This window comes from Macaca thibetana, chromosome 1 (genome assembly GCF_024542745.1).
Source record: "Macaca thibetana thibetana isolate TM-01 chromosome 1, ASM2454274v1, whole genome shotgun sequence".
Taxonomy (NCBI): Eukaryota; Metazoa; Chordata; class Mammalia; order Primates; family Cercopithecidae; genus Macaca; species Macaca thibetana.
Genome location: NC_065578.1, coordinates 47,818,703 through 47,842,568, shown reverse-complemented (window position 1 = coordinate 47,842,568; position 23,866 = coordinate 47,818,703). Strand labels below are relative to the sequence as shown.

Sequence of the window (23,866 nt, the reverse complement as noted above, 5' to 3'; positions counted from 1 at the left end):
AGCCAGCTAACAACCTCCTGAGATAGGTGTCCCCAAGCATTCAGGCCACAACTATTTACTGAGTTCCTAATGTGTGCCTGAGGGTGCCCTAGTTTTATCAGCCTTTGATTTATAATGAAGCAACATTAACTTTTAATTATCAAATTAAAATGCTCCTCAGTTCTCACAGCCTTAAAAATTCTCAGTCCTCTTCTTAGTTGAGAGCTCCCTGATTAGTCTTGTTTTCCTGCTCAGACTGGGGCTTTCTGAGGGAAAGCCTGGCTTTTCTACTTGTATCTGTGTGCACTCTCGATACAGAACTGAGCACACAGGATGACTCCCCTAGTTGAGGATCAAGCAGAGGCTTTGGAGTGGTGAGATGTGAGTTCGAATCCCATCTCAACTGGTAATTTGTTGTGAGATCTTGACAAGCCAGGCTCTGAGCTTCTTCTGAGAAACTAAGATCATAATCCTATTGACCCTCATGGAGTGTTGAGAGAATCAAATGAACTGATTGGTTCGAGAATGGTTTATAATTGTATAAATGTGCAAGACAGTGGTTATTGTCAATAGATTTCATATTGAACAAGGAAGAAATGTACATATATGTGAGCTGGGTCCCCAAGCTCCTCTTCACTCTGTGCTACCATAGCACTCACACTTCTTCACATTCCTCATTGCACAGACAGTTACTTGTAAAATGTCCTTCTTCTTCACAAGGTTTTGAGCCCCAGGAGGTCCATATCACCAGTGCCAAGTACAGCACCTGCACATAGTGTCATTGTGTGATTCAAAAGAATATATTGACAGTGTATAAGCTGTCAGATATTTTGGTAGGCATAAAGCCAGTTACTTCATTTAACTCTATGACAATGTATGAATTTGTGATTGTTATCTTCAAATTTCAGGTGATTAAACTGAAACTCAGGAAGGGGAAGTGAATTCTACAGGTCTTAAAGCTCACCCATGGTGAAACTAACCCTTGAAGCCCAGTCTACCAGACCCCCAAACCACACTACTCTCATGAGTACCCTTTTATCACCATTGTCGTTATCACAGTCATTATGGCTATCACCAGTCACTGAAGGGAGCAGGAGGCAGAGGTCAGGAGTGCATCCTTTGCCCTGGGAAGGTCTGTTATAAACCCAAACCTCCTGTGCTGAGCTTCTCATCTCTCTCTTTGTCTCCAGGCATAGAGGTGGAGAAAGGGGATGGAAGCAAAGGAAGGCTCCTTCCTGCCAGGCCAGACCTGGCTCTTCCTGGATCCCTGGGAGATGCAGAAATGCCTCCATTTATGTGCAAGTAGAGTCAGATTGTAAGAGGCTAATTAGAAGTAGAAAAAAATATGTTTTTATTTCTCATCTTGCTGCTTCTGATGCATTTTCTCCACCCCTAATCATTAGTCTCAGAATAATCCTGAAATTTATTCTGCTGAGGTCAAGGAGGCCACAAATCCAGGGCTGGGCTATTCTGAATAGTTTAGAGCTTAGACCCAGGTCAGAAACACTTGGGTTCGAATCTAACATCTACCACTTGCAAGCTCTTTGCCTTGGTTTCCTTATATGATGTGATTGCCCTTATAGGATTGTTATCATTACAGGACCATACTTAAGAAGTACTGCATAAATGTCAACAGCTTTTGATGGTGTCATGTTTAAGTGCATGGATTGCAGAGCCAGACTGCTTGGGCTCTGCCATTTACCACTGTGTGATCTCAGGTTCCCACACAACCACTCTATCCCTGAGTGTTCTTATTTGTAAATGATGTTTCTATCTGATAAGGTTGTGGGAGGATTAATGAGTGCCTGCCCCTAGCATAAAGTGAGGGCTATGTTGTTATTATTATCCTCCCCCACAGCTCTTCCAGATAGAATCTAGGCCCTGGGAACTTCCCACACCCCTTACTACCCCTTTCTCTGAGTCTAAGATAGCAGGCCCATTCATTTATTTATTCATTCTGTTACTCAGCAATTGTTGCCTGAGTACTTACTGTGTGTCAGGCCCTATGATATACCTTGTGGATATGGAATTGAACCAGATGCAGTCCTAGGCTTCAAAAGATTCACAGGCTACGCCCTCCTTATTATTATTTTTTTCTGTTGTTGTTCATGGTTTTCATGAAACCACACTTTCCTTGTATTTTTTCACCTTCTTTCTTCTCTGACCACTCCACAGTCTCCTTTCCTTCTCTTTTAGCTAAACTTTCAACTTCAGAGGGCTTCAGGCTCAGTTCCAGGACCTCGTCTAGGTCCACACTTTCTCCCAGAGATGTTACACCCACCTCAATGATAATGATTCCCACATTTATACCTTCAGTCCAGTCTTCTCCCTGAGGGTTCTTCTTTCATGAATTTAACTGCCTACTTGACACTTCCGGTCTTGTATTCAGTGGTCATTTCAAACTGTGAAGAGCCTATCAGAACTCTCAATTTCCTAACCAATATCCCAGCTGGGCTCCACACCAGTCTTCTCCATCTCTGTACATGAAACCACCATCTACTTAGTGTTCAAGTCATAAACCTTTGATTCTTCCCACATGTAATCTATGTGCAGGTTCTATGGAGGTATGGCCACAATATTTGTTAAACATGCCTTCTCACCTCTACCACCACCTCTCTTATTTAAGCTGTAGTTAAGCACTGCATAATGACATTTCAGCATCAGACCACATGTACAATGGTGGTCCCATATGATTATGATGAACTTGAAAAATTCCTGTCACCTGGTGACATCGCAGCTGTTGTAAGGCACAGGGCAATGCATTACTCGTTCACATGTTTGTGGTGATGCTGGGGTAAACCAACCTGCTGTGCTGCCAGTCATATAAAAACATGGAAATGCAATTATGTATAATACATAACACTTAATAATAATATGTAACTATGTTACTGGTTTATGTATTTTCTATACTATACTTTTTATTATTATTTTAGAGTGTACTTCTACTTATATATAAAAAAGTGAACTCTAAAAAGTCTCAGACAGGTCCTTCAGGAAGTGTTCCACAAGAAGGCATTGTTATCATAGGAGACGACAGCTTCATGCATGTTATTGTCCCTGAAGACCTTGCAGTGTGATAAGATGTGGAGGTGGAAGACAGCTATGTTGATGATCTTGATCCTATGTAGGTCTCGGCTCATGTTTGTGTTTGTGCCTTAGTTTTTAACAAAAAGTGTTTAAAAAGTAAGAAAACAAAACAAAAACACCCATAATTTATAACTAGGAGAAAAAGCTTATAGAGTAATAAAGGAAGAACATATTTTTGTGCGGCTGTATAATGTGTTTGTGTTTTAAGCTAAGTGTTATTACAAAAGAGTCAAAAAGTTTAAAAAATTCAAAGTTTATAAAGTAAAAAAGTCCCTGTAAGCTAAGGTTGATTTATTATTGAAGAACTAAAATGTTTTAAAATAAATTTAATGAGGCCAGGCGTGGTGGCTCACACCTGTAATCCCAGTGAGCCGAGATCGTGCCAATGCACTGCAACCTCCACCTCCCAGGTTCAGGTGATTCTCCTGCCTCAGCCTCTCGAGTAGCTCAGATGACAGGTGTGCACCATTATGCCCAGCTAATTTTTGTGTTTTCCATAGAGACGGGATTTCCCCATGTTGGTCAGGCTGGTCTTGAACTCCTGATCTCAATTGATCTGCCTGCCTTGGCCTCCTAAAGTGCTGGGATTACAGGTATGAGCTACCACGCCTGGCCTCATTAAATTTATTTTAAAATAGTCATATGCTATACAGGTTTGTAACCTAAGAGCCATAGGCTATAACAATATACCCTAGGTGTGTAGTAGGCTATAGCATCTAGGTTAGTGTAAGTACACTCTATGATGGCCACACAATGATGAAATCACTTAGTGATGCATTTCTCAGAACTTATCCCCATCATTAAGTGCTTCATGACTGTACTATGATCGCTTAGGGGAACTATCTCAACTGCCTCATTCATGCCCCCCCATTCATTGCCATTATCTACATGATAGGCAAGGTACGTTTTTCAGTATTCCCCTGTTAAAATGTCTTTCTACTGTACATAGGATAAACTCCAAATTCTGACCCTGGCTTTCAAGACCCTGTGTGATCTGGACCCTGCAAACCTGTCCAGGCTTAGCTCCAGTGTTTGTCACAATCTGGCTATCGGCCTTCCCTTTGGTTTTTGAAAACAATACACTCATTGTTGCTTTAGGGCCTTTGTTTTGCCCAGGATTCTTTCTGACTTCTTTGAATGTCTGGTTTTTCTCCCTTTCTTTCTCTTCCTTCCTTCCTTCTTTCCTTCCTTTCTTTCTCTCTTTCTTTCTTTCTTTCTTTCTTCTTTCTCTCTCTCTTTCCTTCCTTCCTTTTTCTTTCTCTTTCTTTCTCTTTCTCTCTCTTTCTTTCTCTTCTTTCTCTCTCTCTCTTCCTTCCTTCCTTTTTCTCCTTTCTCTCTTTCTCTTTCTCTCTCTTTCTTTCTCTTCTTCCTTCCTTCCTTTCTTCCTTCCTTTTCTTTTCTCTCTCCTCTCCCCTCCTCTCCTCTCCCCTTTCCTTTCCCTCTCCCTCTCCCTCTCCCTGTTCTCTTCTGTTTGTATGGGAAAGTCTTTATGTCCATTTCCTTTTTGAAGGACAATTTTGCCAGGAACAGTATTCCTGCTTAACAGGTGCATGCCACCACACTTGGCTGAATGGCTAGTTCTTATCATCTTTTGAGGCTTAATTCAAATGTCAGAGGCCTTCCCTGATCACAGTACCTAAAGTAGACTTTTCCCTCATCCACTGTGTTATTCACCATCATGTTATTTACCCTAGTGCATTTCTAGCGTGTTTCACAATCTGCAATTACCTTGCTTATCTGCTGTTTATAGTTTGTAAACCCCACCTGGGTGTTAGCTATTTAAAGGCAGGAATCTTATCTGTCTTGTTCACCCCGAGGTCCTATGATAGCATGAGGAATATAGTAGGTTCACAGTAGATATTTGCCAGATGAATGGATGAATGAATAAGCTAGATGATAAATACCTTAACAGAAGGATATTTTTTAAATCTGTGGGATTCCAGAGAAAGGAGCTGCTATCCGTGAGAGCATCCAGGAAGACCTCTCTGTCAAGGGCCCATTTGGGATAAGCAGTAAAAGATGAACAAGATGTTACCAGGAGGTGAAAGGAAGGAAGAGGACGAAAGAACAAACACAAAAGCCCAGAGTATGAGAACACCGGTGTGCTTGGGAAGTTACAGTGGTTCTAGAAGGCTGGAGTGTAGGATGGAGAGAGGCAGGAGGTGAAGTGCCCATGGCCCATCCCCTTGGTCCCTTGAGCTGGCTGTCTGGATTTCTTATGTGGTTGTTCCTTTCTTTGTCCCCTTGACTTATTATATCCCTTTTTTTATGGGAGGAATTTATGCCCAGCCACGTTCAGGACATATCTGAGGAAGAAAGCCTTCACTGTGCCACTTCAGAAATATATATATGTATATGCTATGGGCTGGGCACAGCTACAATCCCAGCACTTTGGGAGCCTGAGGCAGGAGAATTGCTTGAGCCCAAGAGTTCCAGACTATACTGGGCAATATAGCAAACCCTGTCTCTACAAAAAAATTATTTTAAAATAAAGAAATATACACTATGAATGATAAAGAACCTTTGCATTATTTTGTTTATTTGATTTGCTTGGTTGATATTAAAGAAAGAGTCCTCAATTTTTCTGAAAATTTTTCCTTCCTGCCTTAGAACACAGAAATAACTTTCATTCCTTAAAAATCAGACAGGGAGACATTTTAGTTAAAAATGAAAAGAATAGATTTGGGACTTTTTATCTCAGTCCCAGGGGAAAACATCTTCCTAGGGTAAATCCGCAGGAGGAATGTGTCTGGAAGTCCTCCCAACGCTTCTTGCTTCTCCCACGCACATACCTCAATGCCTTTTTGAGAGTCTAAGCTCAATAATCTCAGTCACAGATCCCCACAATCCTTCAGCTCAGACCTGAAGGAATCTGCATGGGGCTTGCCTTACTGTAATCAAGTAATTGCTTTGCTAGGCTGCAAGCTCCTGTGAGGACAGCAGGGTACAGGACATGGGGAGTTTACAGCCAGAGGCCTGGGTTTCAGACCCGGCTCTGCCATGTCTTGCTTCGTAATGCTGGGCAAGTTACTTGAGCTCTCTGAGCTTCCATTTCCTCCTCTGTGAAACAGAAATAATCACAAAGCTCACCCTGCTCAACTTGCGGTTATTCCTGCCTAAGCTTCAGTTTCTTCCCCTTGGCATCTCCAAACCTAAGATAAAATTCCTCTGTCCTTCCTGCATTGGATTGCCCTGGATGATCCTTCCTTCACTGAACTGAATTTGTGATAAACTCTGAAGTGCCGCCCAAATGTGAAGGATCCAGCCCCACATCAGAGCACCAAGCTCAGGTTTTGGCCTGTGCCAAGTGAGATGAAGCAGGGCGGAAGCTCAGAATAGAGAAAGAAAACCCATTTCCTCCCTGGTGTCTAGGTGGAAGCAAACTCCACACTAAATTATGTTGCAAATATGCCCCAAAGTAGTTTTAATTTTATTGGCACTGATTTTAATTTACTCTTTAGGCCCCTGATTGCAAGATGAGCTGCTGGCTGCTGGCAAGGGGACAGCCCTTCATCATTCTGTTTTAATTAAGGTTCTTAAGTTTGGAAGGAAAGGAGATGCTCTCCCCATCCCCCACCTTCTATTCTCATTCCCAAATTGTAATTAAGGGCCCTACGTTTGTGACACACACCCCTTGGTCTGGCACAGCCACAGAAAAGTACCTGGTTTTACTGTTGGAAACACTTAAGATGCATTTGTTTATTCATTAATTCACTTATCTTTCCATCAGTTCATTCTCTTATTCATTCCTTTGTAAACCTTCAATGATGACCTGCTATATACAAGGCCTTATTCTGGCCCTGTGGATTGAAAAAAATCAACAATATAAGGTCCCTGCCCTCAAAGAGCTCACATTCTGGAGGGAGATGAAAATAAAGGGTTATTATGTCATGTGGTAAGTGCCGTGAGAGAGATATATACCTTAAATTATGAGAGCGCAGAGGAGGCTGTTAACTCAGCCTGAGGGATAAAATAAGGCTTTTTGAATTGAGATTTTGTACTAGTCAAGATGAATGATATTAGCTTCCATAATAAACAATCCCCAAATTTAAGTGGCTTAATACAGTGAAGATTCACTTCTCTCTCACATCAGTCTGATGCAGATCAGGTGACTCTCCTTGCTATTGTCCTCTTGAGTGTTGAATGGAGGATATAGGCTTCTTTCTTCTTAGGATATCATCATTTTTTACATGTAGCTCCCCATGCAGAAGGGCAAGAGAGAATGCGGGTGATTGTGTATGAGGAGTTTTATGGGCAGGTCTGGAAGTTATCATCATTGCCCACATTCCATTTGATCCCAACCAAATGTCAAGGGGGATAGAAATATCAGTGGGGAAGAGACGCACAATTCAATAAATGGTGTGGAAACAGTGAAATTTAACCCTTACCTCACATTCCACGGCCATATAAATTGAAACTGAAACAAAACATTGAAAACTAAACAACAAAATAATAAAATGGAAGCAACAGTAAAATAATTCAGCTAGGAAACCACAAAAGAAAAGATTGATAAACTGTGTCAAAAATCAGCATTTAAAAATGTACATGTAATTTTAAAAATTACATGAAAACTACATGAACAGAAGTAAAATAGACAAATGACAAAAGTATCTTTATATTACACATAAAGGTTAATTTCTACAATACATAGCTTCTCTAAGTCAACAAGAAATAAAGCCCAACAATCCGATTTTTTAAATGGTCAAAGGCAATGAACAGAGTTCTTAGAAAAGAGAATGCAAATCACTTTTGTTTATTTATTTTATTATTTATTTATTTATTTTTTGAGATGGAGTTTCACTCTTGTTGCCCAGGCTGGAGTGCAATGGTGCTATCTCAGCTCACTGCAACCTCTGCCTCCCAGGTTCAAGCAATTCTCCTGCCTCAGCCTCCCGAGTAGCTAGGATTACAGGCGCCCACCAGCACGCCCAGCTAATATATATATATATATTTTTTGTATTTTTAGTAGAGACGGGGTTTCACCATGTTGGTCAGGCTGGTCTTGAACTCCTGACCTCAGGTGATCCACCCACCTCAGCCTCCTAAAGGGCTGGGATTATAGGCGGGGGCCACTGTGCCCGGTCACAAATCATTTTTAAACATATGAAAATATGCTTAACTATACAATAAAAGATAATTATACAGTACTAAGAGAAATTCAGATTAAAACTAATCTTAGATATTACTTTTCACCCATCAAATTGGCAAATATCAAAAAGTTTGATTCCACCTATATTGTCAAGGTAATAGGCTAGGAGTGTTCTGGCCCTTCTAAGGTCAGTCTGTCAGTATTAATCAGAATTGCAAATGCACATAGGATCCAGAAATTTCACTTCTAGGAATTTATTATTTTATTATTATTATTACTATTTTATTATTATTATTATTTTTTTTTTTTTTTTTTTTTGAGACGGAGTCTCACACTGTCGCCCGGGCTGGAGTGCAATGGTACGATCTTGGCTCACTGCACCCTCCACCTCCCAGGTTCAAGTGAGTCTCCCGCCTCAGCCTCCTGAGTAGCTGGGATTATAGGTACCCACCACCATGCCCGGCTAATTTTTTGTATTTTTAGTAGAGATGGGGTTTCACTATGTTGGCCGGGCTTGTCTTGAACTCCTGACTTCGTGATCCTCCCGCCTTTGCCTCCCGAAGTGCTGGGATTACAGGCGTGAGCCACCGGGCCCGGCCAGGAATTTATTTTACATACAATTGTATATGTGTGAAATAATGTATATACAAATTTCATCACTCAGACATTCTTTGTAACAAGAAAAGATTGGAAATACAGTAAATATTTATCAATAAGGAACTAGTTAGTTTATATATGGCTGTTACAAAGAATGAGGTACCTATTTATTAAGTAAGAATCGCCTCTGAGATATATTCAGAGAAGAACAGCAGATCTGAATGGTGTGTTTATGGTGCTATCACTCGTGTGTTTGGAGCAGGGGGTTTGGGTGTGGAGAAAATATTTACTTGTATATGCACAAACTATCTCTGGAAAGATATATGCAAGCCTGATAGCATTAGCTGCCTCTGGGGAGCAAAACTGGGTGACTGGTAGAAGGGAGATTTTTTACTATAAATTATTTTTTAATGTTTGACTTTCAGATTATATGATCAATCAAGATAATTCAGGTGCTGGTTCTTTCACGTGAAGTCACATCAGCTGCCAGTTGTCAGGATGGGATGGTGGAAGCCACACCTATATGGTTATCAGAAAAATGGGACAAAATTACACTTGTACCCCCATAAATCTATGCAAATAAGTTTTTTAAATTTAATTTTTTTTTTAAATGAAAAAGTAAAAGAAAAGCTAGGTTCTAATTCTTGCTTTTTCACTAACTTGCTGGCCAACCTTAAGCAAGCAACCTCCGCACTCAGAGCAGGTCTGAGAAAGGTCAGATAAACTGGTTTCCAAGGCCCTCCCTAGCTCTGACATCGAGAGATACAAACTGTAGCTTTTCCTTCCACATTTCTTAAATCATCTTTCTACCTCCTCCTTTCCTGTGCAGCTCATCAAAAGCTCAGAGGAAAAGACAGACAATTGAAGAAAATAAAATTGTGAAGATGACTTTTATAGGGCTCCTGTTGAATCATTGTGTATTCCACCTCCAAAGCTGAAAATGATGAGTTTAATATCACATAGAGCAGTGCATCTTGTATCTCCCAAAAGACAGCTTATGCTACCCAGAGAACTGGGAGCTTGGCAAGACATAATTTTTCACTCCAACTCTGAGGCAAATGAAATGACAGTCATTGAGCCCACATTCTAGAAGCAACATAGTTTTCATTTGGTTTTAACTTCATTTGAAAGCATCCCAAGGAGGGAGAATCCTTCTAAATGTGCACTTTTCTTCTTTCCCAGGACTATGTACTAGAAAGGGGATGGAGAGGTGGCCAGGTTTTGCCTTGACTATTTCTAGCGTTGGCCATTGATGACAATAAGTTAATTGTGTGAGGGGGCAGGAGGCCTGAATGTCAGCCCGGTTATTCTATGAGCTTGGGCAAGTCCCCTCCCCATGCAGGTCTTCCGTTATTCTCAGAAAGGGTTAATGGATATAAGTTGGGCTGATATATAAGAAGTGAAGGTTGGATTTGAGGACCATTGGAGATCTAATGGCCTAAAAATTACCCCATCCCCCACGCCCCCTCTTTCAGCCAGTCCATTACAGTATGTGGAACAATCTCTCTGGGATTGTTTGTTCAATCATTCGGTATGTAGTTACTGAGCATCCTTTACTTACATGCACTGAGCTCTTTATAGACAATCCTCCTAACTTCAGGAAAGGTTAACAAATAATACCATATCAACCAAGAAAGTGCCTTAAATATGTGTAAGTAAAGAGCAGAGGTAGACTAGTCAATGCCGTCTTTACAGACTACAAAGGCATTTTCCTTCATGCTTTATTTATATGCTATTGGGGAGTAAACGTGGCATCATCACACATGGTTAACTAAAAGAGTTAAGTAAGACTTCATATGTAAAGTTCCAAGAATGGTGTCTGGCATGTATTACATATACAGTGAAAGACAGTAATTATTATTTTTTATTTATATCACAAGATATTAGCAAGCAATATAGTAATTATTATTGCTGTGTTTGATTCCCACTATAATGCTCTGAGGTTTGAATTAAAATACCCATTTTTCAGATAAGGAAGCTGAGGCTCAAAGTGGGGACATGATTTACACCAAGCTTCCCAGCTAGAAACGGCCAAGTTGGGGCAAAACTGCAAACAGGCCCAAAGTAAATAGAGTTGTGTTACCTCAAAGGTATTTCTCATTAATCAGAGAAATAAATTCCACTAATGTCTAGTCATGAATGTGTTAGCTGTTCTGAGTAAGTAACATCATGACTTAACCCAACCTAAATGTCACTTTTTCTGAAGACCTCTTAAAAGGGATGCTAACAGTAGTGCTTTCACACCTTGAAGGAAAACCATGTTAAAAGTGAGGAGGAATTGATCCTCACCTGTCTTAAACCCTCCCCTCACATTGCAAATGGCTGCTAAATCTGCTGACACATAGGGTCAGCTCGATGTGTGTGTGTGTGTGTGTGTGTGTGTGTGTGTGTGTGTGTGTGTGTGTGTGTGTGTAGTGTCTGGTCCCTTAAAGGCAAGCTCTATGGCCCAGACTTCTCATTTGTTATCCTTTCTCTCAACAGAAAACAAGCCTGGAGTTTTATATTGACATCCACGCCCACTCCACCATGATGAATGGCTTCATGTACGGCAACATCTTTGAGGATGAGGAACGGTTCCAGAGGCAGGCCATTTTTCCCAAGCTCCTCTGCCAGAATGCTGAGGACTTCTCCTATGTAAGCCAGGAGTTCTCTCTCAGCCAGCCCCAGCCCCCCACACCCTGCCTCCCTGTATTCCTTCTCACTCAGTTCAGTTTGCTTTAAGCTCCACAGGACACCTAACTCTGTGCCAGGTCTTGTGTGGGTGATGAAGATAGAGGTAAACAAGATGTGCCCATGTTCTCAAACTGCTCATTACCAGTCAGGGAGGGAGACTCTTTGAGAAGGTAGCATTTTGGCTGGCTGATGAACTGGCATTTGTTTTTGTTTTGGTGTTTTTTTTTGTTTTGTTTTGAGACAGGATCTTGCTCTGTCACCCAGGCGGGGGTGCGGTATTATGATCGTGGCTCACTGCAGCCTCTATCTCCCAGGATCAAGTAATCCTCCCACCTCAGCCTCCTGAGTAGTTGAGGCTACTGGCTAATTTTTTTTTTTTTTTTTTTTTTTTTTTTTTTTTTTGAGATGGACTTTCACTCTTGTTGCCCAGGCTGGAGTGCAATGGCATGATCTTGGCTCACTGCAATCTCCATCACCCAGGTTCAAGCGATTCTCCTGCCTCAGCCTCCCAAGTAGCTGGGATTACAGGCATGCACCACAACACCTGGCTAATTGTTTGTATTTTTAGTAGAGACGGGGTTTCTGCATGTTGGTCAGGCTGATCTCGAACCCCCAACCCCAGGTGATCTGCCCACTTCAGCCTCCCAGTTTGCTGGGATTACTGGCGTGAGCCATGTGCCTGGCCACTACTGGCTAATTTTTAAAAATGTAGTTATTTATTTTGTAGAGACAGGGTCTCACTATGTTGCCAAAGCTGGTTTCAAACTCCTGGGCTCAAGCGATCCACCTGCTTCAGCTTCCCAAAGTGCTGGGTTTACAGGCATGAGCAACTGTTCCCGGCCTTGTTTAATGGAGTTGACTCCAGCATTAACAAGAAAAAGAAACTCACTGAGCACCTACCACATGCCAGACCTTGCTCCACGGTCTGCTTTTACCAATCCCAGTTCTTTTGTATAAGCACAACACATCTGCTAACAGAGGTTATATGCCCACCATTCTATTCTCCATGACTCCTTCTCAGCCTCAATTTTTTTTTGTAATTGCTGGGTGATAATTTCTATCCTGCGTGCATTATAGCTTCCTGGGAGGGCAAATGCAGTTTTTGATATAAAAGTTCTTTGCAGGCCGTAAAGACCTCAACAAACTGCAGAGACGGTTGCTGTTACTACCCATCTCACATGCTGAGGACTAGAGAGACTGTGGGGTGGGAAAAACTCATAGCAAAAGCAGTATTGGAAAAGGACAGGAAGAGAAGATAAGGAGGGGATCAGCATGTGGTGTAGGGAGAGAGCTTTTGCACATTTTCCTTTGTTTTGATACTAAATCTCTGGGGCCTGTTATTTCCATGTGGCCAGAGGGGCAGAGGCCCACAGAGGTCATAGCAATTTTTGAAGTTGATGAGCTGAAAACTCACCTGCTCATTGCTTCAGGCCAGGACATTAGTGGAGATGATGAATTTCTCTGCGTGGTAAGATGCACTCTGAATCCCAGAACCTTTGAATGTCAAACCAGGAAAGGACTTGGCAGATTATTTAGTCCAGTCCCCTCTTTACACCTAAGAGTAAAGAGTGGCCCCAGAAAAGATGAGTATTCAGTGTAAGGTCACCCAGCATTTAATGATAGAATCAAAGCAGGTAGCTCCCCATTTGCAGCTGTGGGGCAGAAACAGCCATGCCTTTTTCTGTAAGAATCTCTATAGGATGGCCCTGTCTATTTGAGACCACTGCAGTTTCAGAAAAGAATGTGGCCTCCTTCATCCAAGTTCCCTGGAAGGCTGGGTCATAGGCCTCAGAGACTCTTCTCACACGGGTGAGGTTTCCAGGGACTACAAAAGGTGCACAGTCTGAGAGCCTTATTTCTGAGCTCGCCTGATGTTTCTGCACTGCAGCCTCCTTAAGGGCGGGAGTCAAGGTCATCTGTCCTAGTCCAATTGCTGTCTCTTCCTTTCTCTTCTCTTCCCTTCTCTTCTCTTCTCTTCTCTTCTCTTCTCTTCTCTTCTCTTCTCTTCTCTTCTCTTGTCCTCAGTGCCCAAATCTGAAACAGGAGAGTTGGAGTTTACTACATGGATTTCAAAGGTCTTTTAGATCTGACATTCTATGATGTTCTGATTTTTCCTTTACCTTAAAAATAGACACACACATGCACACACACACACATACACATACACTTCTCTGTTTCTTTCACAGTCTTTCTGTGCCTTTCTTGTATTGGTGTTTGCTTTATCTCTTTTCCTTCTTCCTTTATCTCCTGCTGAATAAGATACGTATTCTCTTATTAAAACCATGGTCTGTTCATTTACTTAAATTTCCATGGATTAGCATAGAATGCCCTTTTAACCCCAAGTGAACTGACCTTCACAACTCTGTGAAAGAGATATTTTCACCTCCAAGTTACAAATGAGAAAACTGAGGCTCAGACAAATAAGTCAGCTTGCCTGACATCATGCAATCCGTGGATAGTAGAGCATGTCTTTGAACAGAGGACTTGTGTGACATGCTTGTCCATTTCTCTATCCATTGTGATGGTTGCTGTCAACATCTTAGTAAAGAAGCAACCATGATTCCTATGCTCTAATGATTCTGGACATGAATCAGCTATCCCTAAGGGAAGCAGAGTCTTTGGTTGTCTGGAGTCACTCAGTTCTGGATTCAGATTTGTGCTGTATCACTTACTTGCTCCACCTCTATAAGCCTCAGTTTCTTCATCTATAGAGAAATAAAATATGAACACCTACTTCAAGTGGTTATTTTGAAGCCTAAATGAGATGCTGCATGGGAAACAATATTATAAAATTGAAAGCACTGCCCAAATTTTAGGGTTTTTTTGTTTTGTTTTGTTTTGTTTTTGTTTTTGTTTTATTTTTTTTTTCTTTTTAAAGAATAGAGACATCCCAGCACTTCGGGAGGCTGAGGCAGGTGGATCACGCTGGCTAACATGGTGAAACCCCATCTCTACTAAAAATACAAAAAATTAGCCAAGCATAGTTGTGGGCACCTGTGGTCCCAGCTACTTGGGAGGCTGAGGCAGGAGAATGGTGTGAACTCGGGAAGCGGAGGTTGCAGTGAGCTGAGATCGCGCCACTGCACTCCAGCCTGGGCGACACAGTGAGACTCTGTCTCAAAAAATAAATAAATAAATAAAATAATAATAAAAAAGAATAGAGACTTGGTCTCACTATGTTGCCTAGGCTGAACTCACACTTCTAGGCTCAAGCAATCCTTCCACCTCAGCCTCCCAAGTAGCTAGGACTACAGGTGCACACCACCATGCCAGGCTCCAAATGTTAGTTCTGATTATCATCAAAATGTAGTTGCTTCTTTTTCTCTTTCTACTTTTCCCTGCTCCCTCTGTCTCCATTCATTTTTCCGCAAATATTCGTTGAGTGGCAGTTACTGCACCTCAAGAACTCTGCTTGCTGCTGTCATTAATTATGTTTATTTAATCAGTCCTTATAATAATCATGTGACGAGGGGTTAATATCTCACTCTTCAGATGGTGAAACTGAGACCCAGAGGTGTTGTAAAATTTGCTCACAATCCAATTGCCAGCAGGTGCCGTGATTCTTTCCTCCCTACTCTGTCTTTCACAGTCCAGCACATCCTTTAACCGGGACGCTGTGAAAGCAGGAACTGGCCGTCGCTTCCTCGGTGGACTCCTGGACCACACTTCCTATTGCTACACCCTAGAGGTCTCCTTCTACAGCTACATCATCAGTGGCACCACGGCTGCCGTGCCCTACACTGAAGAAGCCTGTATCCTTGGCCCGTCCCCACCCAGCCTTGGGCCAGCCCTCATCCAGCCCAGGGTATCCAAGTCTGACAGGTCAGGAATTAGGCCCCCAGCTCAGGTAAGGGCTGAGACTCTCAGGTGAGGATGGAGGTGCTAGTTCTGCTGGTGGCATCTTTGGATTGTCCAGTTTGCCTCAGCCTTTAGTATGACACTCCCACCCCAATTGCCATGCTCCAAATCTTTCCCAGGCCACCTGGACCCATGGCCTGCCCATATCTTACCCTGCCTCCATCTCTCTCCCCTCTCTTCTCTCATGATGCAGCTAGTCTTCTGCCATCTAAGCTATGCAAGTCCACAGGCTGGATGACACCCCCAGGGTTGCTGAGGAAGAGCTTGATGATCTTGACTCCTTCTAACCCTGAACATACAAAACCATATTTTCTCTTTTCATCTTTTGTCTAACCTGTCCTCTCCCACTTTCTTTTCCCTCTACTCACTATTTCCCCTTCTACTTATTTTTCTCCCCCTTGTTCCCTCTTCTTCTCTACCCTCCTCCTCCCTCCTCACCTGTTCTGTGCTTCTCTCTCCTTACTTCTTTTTCCTCCTCCTCCCCTCCTCTCTGTCCTCTCTCTCATCCCATCCTCCTTTCCTCTCTTTCTCTCCTCTTTGCCTCTCCTCTGTCTTCCTTGTCTTTCCCGTCTCGGCCTCTGTGCATCTTTCTCTTTGCCTTTGCATTTCCTTTAACAAATTCCTTTTCCTCTTAGTTTCTTCATAAAATTTCTCTGAAAACCGCCAAGCCTTCCATGATGAAATTAGAAGTTATTTTCTAGCTTGCCTAATTTTTTTAGGGATTATATAGTAACTCTAGTTGCCTGAGTGTTGATTTTAATACTGAGGTCCCTGCATCAGCTGTAACAGATCATAGCAGATTCCACTTTCCTTTATCCTTTGTTTTTGGGTTGATCTATGTCTCCTTTCCTAACACTTAGTTTTCTCAAAGAAGTGGAGGGAGAACGAAGGAACTTTAGATGAAATGAACTCTGTATTTCTGCAAATTCCCCCTCCCTGGAAGTAGAAGTGCTCTTTTTAGCATCTTTTCAACCCTTGGTGAGTGTTTATGGAATTCCTCTGTGCAGGAAAACATCTTTTCTGAAAGTGGCATGACTTAGGGCTCGTCCCACCAGCCAATTGCAAGTTAGTGGCTCTGTTTGTATGTGTGTGTTTGGGAGGGTCGGGGGTATGGTGTCCAGGTACCTTGCCAGGAACATTGGAAGCAGGGCAATGGCCCTAGAAGGAGTGGCTGGCAGGGGGTAGGCCAGGTGTTAGAGCAGTGTCCCAGCTCCTGTTGGACACAGAGAGATTATGATTGGAACTGAGAGTTCCCTACATACAGTCATCAAGGCTAAGAGTCATCTTGCAGTCTGCTTTAATACCCACCTGACTCAGCAAGGCCAAGGGAATAGGCTCTGCTCTGAGGAAGAGGGTCTGTGGGTTCCAAAGTCCTGGCCACCTGTTATGTGCCACACTGCCCCTCTCCATGCCCCATACACACATTAGATGATGTGTACAGCCTATGGCTTCTCCAGAATCTGCTAACTCCTATAATACATGCATATGCTTCATTGCACATTGTGCTTGCTTTGCTCTCCCATAATATATGGCAAAGGGACAGAGAACTTCCTGGAATAAGACTTTCAGCTTGTGCACCAAAGGGGATTCTGCAATTCTTATTCATAGGGAGATGAGGGTCCCTCCAGAGGAGGCCTGCACCTAGTTTGTTGTTGTTTTTTGCTGTCCAATATGACAGGTTCTCCTGCCTTTTCTTAGCCTTTCTGACATGCTTTTGTGTTAGAAGAAAATGTATTTCTTAGTAGAAAGCCCACACTTGGTTCAGGCCCAAGGTTTCCACCCCTCAACAGCCAACCCTCATTTATCAAAAGTAAACACACCATTAGTACACACCAGGAATCATAAAAGGCACCTAGGGTAAAATACTGAATAAAAAGGCATGGTTTCTGACTCTTAGAACTTTCAGTGTACTTGAGGAGACAATGTACATGATAAATTCTGTGGTGAAGGAATTCTAGAAGGGTCTAGGACATTTTCATTTGACAAGTATATATTGAGTGCCTGTCATAGGTCAGGTAAAGTTCTAGGCACAGGGAATGTTAACAGAGAACATACTAAAGACAAGAATGTCTTTACATGGGGGAAAGAGGGAACTCACACGCGGTCCTGGGAGTCAGGGAAGATTTCCCAGGAAAAGAGACCTCTGAACTAAGGTTTTTTGTTTGTTTGTTTTTGAGATGGAGTCTTGCCCTGTCACCCAGACTAGAGTACAGTGGCACGATCTCAGCTCACTGCAACCTCCGCTTCCTGGGTTCAAGCAATTCCCCTGCCTCAGCCTCCTGAGTAGCTGGGATTACAGGTGTGTGCCACCATGCCTGGCTAGTTTTTGTATTTTTAGTAGAGATGGGGTTTCACCATGTTGGTCAGACTGGTGTCGAACTCCTGACCTCGTGATCCACCTGCCTCGGCCTCCCAAAGTGCTGAGATTACAGGTGTAAGCCACTGCACCCAGCCTGAAGTGAGTTTTTAATATGAACTAATCAAACTGGGTGAGGGTGTTGTTGAAGCGAGGATGTGGTAGACAGAGAGGGGCGTACAGAAGGTATGGGCAAGAGCTGTAAGTGGTCCCTTGTGGCTGAAGGACTTCAGACACAATGATAAATTTGAAGTGGAAAGCTGTAAGGAGTTTGATCTTGAATGTAGACAATGGAGAGCAATAGAAGGGTTTTTAATGGGGATGAAGGGCCACTCTGATGGCAGTGGAAAGGACAGATTCGAGAGGGCCAGTATTGTAGGCAGGGACATGCATTAGGATGCTGTTATAAAAATACAGGTGAGAAATAATTCAGGCCAAGACCAGAGTGATGGCTGTGGAATATTTATAATGTGGAACTGCGAAGACTTGGTAATTGACTATTTGGGAGTGGCGGCAGGGAATGGGAGCTCGTGATTGGAAGGGGTTAGGGTGAATAGAGAGGCTATGTACAAGTTGAGCTGGCCATGATGCTGATGGGCCTACCCTGCCTTGTTCTGTCCTCCAGAGGATGAGAAGAGGAAACAAACTGCATCAGGGAAGCTTAGGCCGATTCAGTGCATGCAAGGGTGATTTAACCTGGGTTCTGTTTGAAATACTTAAAAAAAAAAACCAACTCTCACTTCATAACAGAGGGAGACTTCAGGGAGACAGATTGTGATCTTTGTTGGCTGCTGGCTCCATGTCCCAACCAGAAAAAGAAATTACATGGTCTGATGGGAAAGGCAATATGGTCTGGGAGAAAATGTCCTCTAGACTAGGAATCAGGAGACCTGGATTCTGATGACAGCACCAACATCATCCCAGAGAGCACCCTCCTGCAAGTCCTGTAACCTCTCTGAGGTGAGCTTCCTCACCGTTACGAAGGACCAAAGACCTTCACACTTGTCTAACCCCTGCTGTGGGAATTAAATAGAGATATTCATTAAAATATAGATATGGTATTATGCAAACAGAACAGACTTTCGATTCAGACATATATGGGTTTGAATCCTAGGCTCATCCACTTACTAGAATGTCACCTTGGGCAAGTTGTATAACCTCACTGGGCCTCAGATTAGTTTCCTAATCTGTAGCAGGAGGATGTAATAATACTTAACCTCACCGAGTTGCAATGAGGTTAAAGGAAATAGCTTGTGTGAGTGTGCACTGTGAACTAAATATTAAGTGACGTTGAAAAGGTTTACGTGAATGTGAATGAGGACCACTGTCTGTGTGAAAGAAGATAGATAGGGCTGTTACAGCAAGAGATCAGCGGCTGTTGTTAGGTTTGTTGGGCAAAGAGCATTGGTGGGGTCATCACAGTTAAGGGTCTTGCCTTGACCACAGAACAATGACTGGTTCACACAGTGGGAGATGTACTGTTCCATTGATGGAGTTTCTTGTTGCTGTCATCCAGGGCGCCCCCTTCCTAGTATCATGGAGGCCAGACTGGTTAGCTAGAGGATACTGGATGAGTATAACATCAGGAAGGCCTGGGGATGCAGAGAATCCCAAGGGATATTTCACCTAGGTCCAGAATAGTGTCCACCGTTCCACAGACCAGAGCGTATGTATCCATTGGTTCAGTTCTTTCCTTGGAAAAGCATCAGCCAAACATGACCAGGATTTTGCTCTCTCTGACTTCCCTTCCCCTCTATATCTGGGAAATAAAGCAATGGACCTGGTTGTTGATGCTTACTTGGCTGTGTGACCTTGGACTGGTTATCTCACCACTCTGAATTTCTTTCCCCATTTGTAAAATAAAAATAGTACTCACTTTGCATGGTTATTGGGAGGGTGAAATATGGCACTATATCTGCATTCCCCTGGTACTGCCTGGCATCTGGTAGGTACTTAACAAATATTCTTGTCTTGACTTTTCTCAGCCCCATGCAGACTACATGGCTTTCCTTCTGTTGGTTGAATCTTTAACTTGACAATCTGGCTTTGAAACTAGCAACTAGGATTTGAATTTTGACTCCACGCTATTACGGGTGGCCTTCAGCAAGTCTTGTCCCCTCTCTCAGCCTCTGTGTGTTATTCTTCCTACCCATCAGAGTTTTGTGGAATAAAATTATGTATGGACTTGATCACTATTCTAGTTCCTTCCAGCTCTGACATTCTAAGATTTTCCTGATTCTAAAATATAAGTTATATAATTCCATGCTTAGATGAGTTGGATAACTAATCCATGGATTTTCAATATTCCATGTTATCAATAATCCATAATTTTTATTGAGTTTTAATATTCAGTGATTTCATGAACAAAAGAGTTTCTAATTTAATAGGGAAAATCAATACAAAAGTATCCCAGGCAGCTAGTCAGGCCAAGCCAATAGCTACTTTCATTCTTTTAGTTTAGGGGTTCTTAATTGAGGGGCTTACAGATGGCTTCAACAAAAGCCTGTGAACCAACTAAAATGTATGCGAAGCTGTGAGTAAATATGTAGAGTTCATTTTTTGGGGGGAAGGCCCATAGCTTTCAACAGAACCTAAAAGAGAGACATCCTCAGAGGCTGCTGCCGTGGCCGGTGGCCTCTTGGCCTCTCTCCTGTCCATGCTGTGGCCAGAATACGACGCTGGTGTCAGAGTCCTGGGTGTGAGTTCTTTTTTGCATCATTCTCACTGAGAGCCCTAATCCCATATTTAACCACTCTGAACCTCAGTTTCTTCAGCTGTAAAGTGAGGATGATTATTTACTTCACAGGGTTGTTGTTAAGTCTACATGGGAGAATGCATGCAGATAAATCACTGGGCATATGGTCTGTGCCATTAAATATTAGGTCCCTTGCCTTTCCTTCCTGTCATTTGTTGTTTTTGTGAAATGATAAATTCCAACGAATTTTGAACCATTCTTCAGGAAACCCTATTTACATTTTACTGGCCTGCCAAGTAATAAATATGCTCTGTTCAAACGATTTGAAAAAGAGAGAGAGAAAGGCTAAACTGGAATCATAAAGTAACCCAGAGCTTATCTGGCATTTGTTTATAGTCTGGTTACAAGCCAAGAGGAAATAGCTCTTTGACATAATGGATGAGAAAAACATTGGGAACAGAGACCTTGGGTCCTGAGCAGACTGGTTTCCACCCAGGCTCGTAGCTGTGGACACACTGAAATAAGAAAATGCTGGCTTTTAAGGGGAGGGGTATGGCTGATGTGGTCAAGAGAAGATGCTGATATATCAAATTCAGTTAATTGGATTAGTCTCGTTTCAGAGCCCATATATGCCTTGCACTGGGTCCTCTGAAACCTACATCAGACATTGAAGCTATCGTTTATTTACTCATCCATCCAACCAAACACATTAGACACTAGAAATAGATTAGACACTAGAAATAGATGAAAAAAACTTGGTCTCTACTTTCAAGATGAAGACAGTTTTGAGGGGAGGGAGAAAGGTAAAGAGACATCAGTATCACAGAGGGATACAAGTTCTGACAGAGGGGAACTCTGCTGGTTGGGGAAGCAGTGGGAGTCATCTAACCCAGCTGGGGTGGTGCAGGAGGGAGTAGGAAGAAAGGCTTCCTGGAGGAAGAGAAACTAGGGCTCAGACTTCTAGGATGGATGGAATGCAGGGAGGAGAAGAAGGGGTGGAGTAGCCTTCCTGGCAGAGGGAGAAGTACAGGGGAGAGCCCAGATGCTACATCCAAAGGATTGGAGGGTAGCTGGGGCTGGGCCAGAAGCAGCAGGTGATTAATAAATATAGGCAGAGCTGGACCCTGGAAAGAAAGAGAAAGATTTGTGAAATATGTAACAAGTACATTGAACAGGCAGTACTCACAAGGTGCAATTATGAAACAACTTTATTTTTTGTCTCCCATTGGCTTTATAGATAGATAGATAGAGATTATAGATCTGGAGATACAAAAGCTCTGGCAGGCCCCATGAGTCTCCCATCGCTCTCAGGAAATTAAAAGTTCTCTAATTAATTCTAGTCACAAAACAGTCTCAGTTTAGCAATGACTACGTCTGATCCAATCAAAAACATCAAACCTCTTCAAAGTAAAAACCCTCCCCATCCTCTAGCTCAGACCTGTCTCAAATAGGCTGCTCATGTGACCAAGGGGTTAAGGTCTGGCTCACTTCTGTTTCCCTGACTTGGCTTCCCAGCCTTTCCCCTCGATCTGGGTAACAGTAGCTGCTCACTCCTCCAAGGTTGAGCAGGGTGAGGGAGGGGAGAAAAGGAATAGAAAAGGTCTTAGGGGACTAGTACTCTCATGAGACAGCATGGGCAGTCCCTCACAAGCTTCTTTAGACACATCTTCTCCTGGTGCTTGAGCTCTCTTGATGGGAGCAGATGTGTCTGCTCAGTTCAGTTGCTTATGGTTCCTTCCTCAGCCTCTGGTGATCTGATGGTTTACCCCTGTTGGGGTCACTATTCCCCTCCACGGGCCCTCATGTCTGAAGGTGAGCTAAAGATTGCAAAACTGGTTTTCTGGGTTACTTTTGCAAGCCCTGCATGGTGGTTTCATACTTCACTCTGAACTGTGATGTCTATAGTCTTGGGATCTCAGCCGAAACTACAATTTAAAAGTTCCATTTTAACATGTTCCAATATCTAACAGGTAGGATTGAGTATTCTTGCTGATTGTTTGGGTATGGGGTAGAGGAAAGAGCCAAGGAAGATGCCCAGGTTCTTGAATTGAAAACAACATGGGGCTGGGCATAGTGGCTCATGCCTGTAATCCCAGCACTTTGGGAGGCTAAGGCTGGTGGATCACTTGAGGTCAGGAGTTCAAGACCAGCCTGGCCAACATGGTGAAATGCCATCTGTACAAAAATGCAACAACAACAACAACAACAGAATAGCTGAACTTGTTGGCGGGCACCTGTAATCCCAGCTACTTGGGAGGCTGAGATAGGAGAATTGCTTGAACCCAGGAGGCAGATGTTGCAGTGAGCTGAGATCATGCCATTGCACTCCATCCTGGGGGACAGAGGAGAAAGACTTCATCAAAGAAAAAAAAAAAGACAGACTGACAGAAAGAAAGAAAAGAGAGAGAGAGAAAGAAAAAAGAAAGAAAGAAAGAAAGAGAAAGAAAGAAAGAAAGAAAGAAAGAAAGAAAGAAAGAAAGAAAGAAAGAAAGAAAGAAAGAAAGAAAGAAAGAAAGAAAGAAAGAAAGAAAGAAAGAAAGAAAGAAAGAGAAAGAGAAAACAATATGATAGATGTAGGGCCAATCATTTAGCTACAGACTATTGGAGAAAAGGGTTGGAGAGGGGGATATTTTGAGCTCTGTATATAATGTATTGAGTATAAGGGGTTTATATAAAATCCAAATGGAGAAGTTTGGTTGGCAGAGGACTTTATAGGCCTGAAGTTCTGGAGACAGGCCTGGGCTTTGGATAGACTCAACATAGATTTTTCTACAAGGTACTATAAAGTCACAATGAAGAAAAGATTTTTTTGGTGTACACAGTCAAGGTGGGCTTCTGCTTGATAACTTGGTGACAAGAAAGCTAGACTGAGAGTTAAGACCCCAGTTCCAGTATGACCTTTTGCCCCTTGACCCCCTCATAAAGCTATGTGGCCTTGGTTAAATCACTTCACCTCTCTAGCTAAAGCCTGATACTAGGTAGATACTCAGTGAATACAAATGAATGAATGAATGAAGTGGAAGCAGGCCTCACCCAGTATGTGCTAGTTCACTTGGATCAAGAATAGGGCAATGAGTTATGTGATCTGTGCTGTTCAGAAGCAGTATCGGCACCTGTATGTGTTGGGGGTGGGTACTGCCTAGATGTTTGTTCTTGCCAGGGAGCCTTCACTAAATTTTAGGTGGAGGACAGGAGAGTAGGAAGCAGTCAAGTTTCACCTATTGGTTGGCATCTAAAGATACCTAGATACTTCCTAGTTCTTGTGTGTCATACCCAAGGTCAAAGCTTTGTTAAGATTCCTAAGTAAAAAACGCTTCCATCAGAGGGTTTTGGGAACCGAAGTCTAAACTGTACTGCGTGCAGTCCGTTGATATTTTTCTCCTCCCTACAGACATGGGCTAGAGTTTGATCTTTAAATATGAATCCTTCTGATTGACTAAGTGGCTGAATGAATAAGAATAATAGTAGCAGTAATGGTAAAAATAATAATATTGAGAATGTGCTTCATGAAGAGGCTCAGGTCCCCGCACTA

The 23,866-nt window shown here is 42.6% G+C and overlaps 1 protein-coding gene across 6 annotated transcripts in view; it reads left to right on the top strand.

Moving 5' to 3' along the window:
• Positions 1-23,866, top strand: part of AGBL4 (AGBL carboxypeptidase 4) — a 1,466,214-nt gene that overhangs the window by 1,383,592 nt on the left and 58,756 nt on the right. For all 6 annotated transcript variants that reach the window (XM_050802234.1, XM_050802256.1, XM_050802226.1 and 3 more), the window contains 2 exons: positions 11,234-11,386; positions 15,015-15,177. In XM_050802234.1, coding sequence (XP_050658191.1) covers positions 11,234-11,386; positions 15,015-15,177 — 316 coding nt within the window. The remainder of the gene's footprint in view (positions 1-11,233; positions 11,387-15,014; positions 15,178-23,866) is intronic.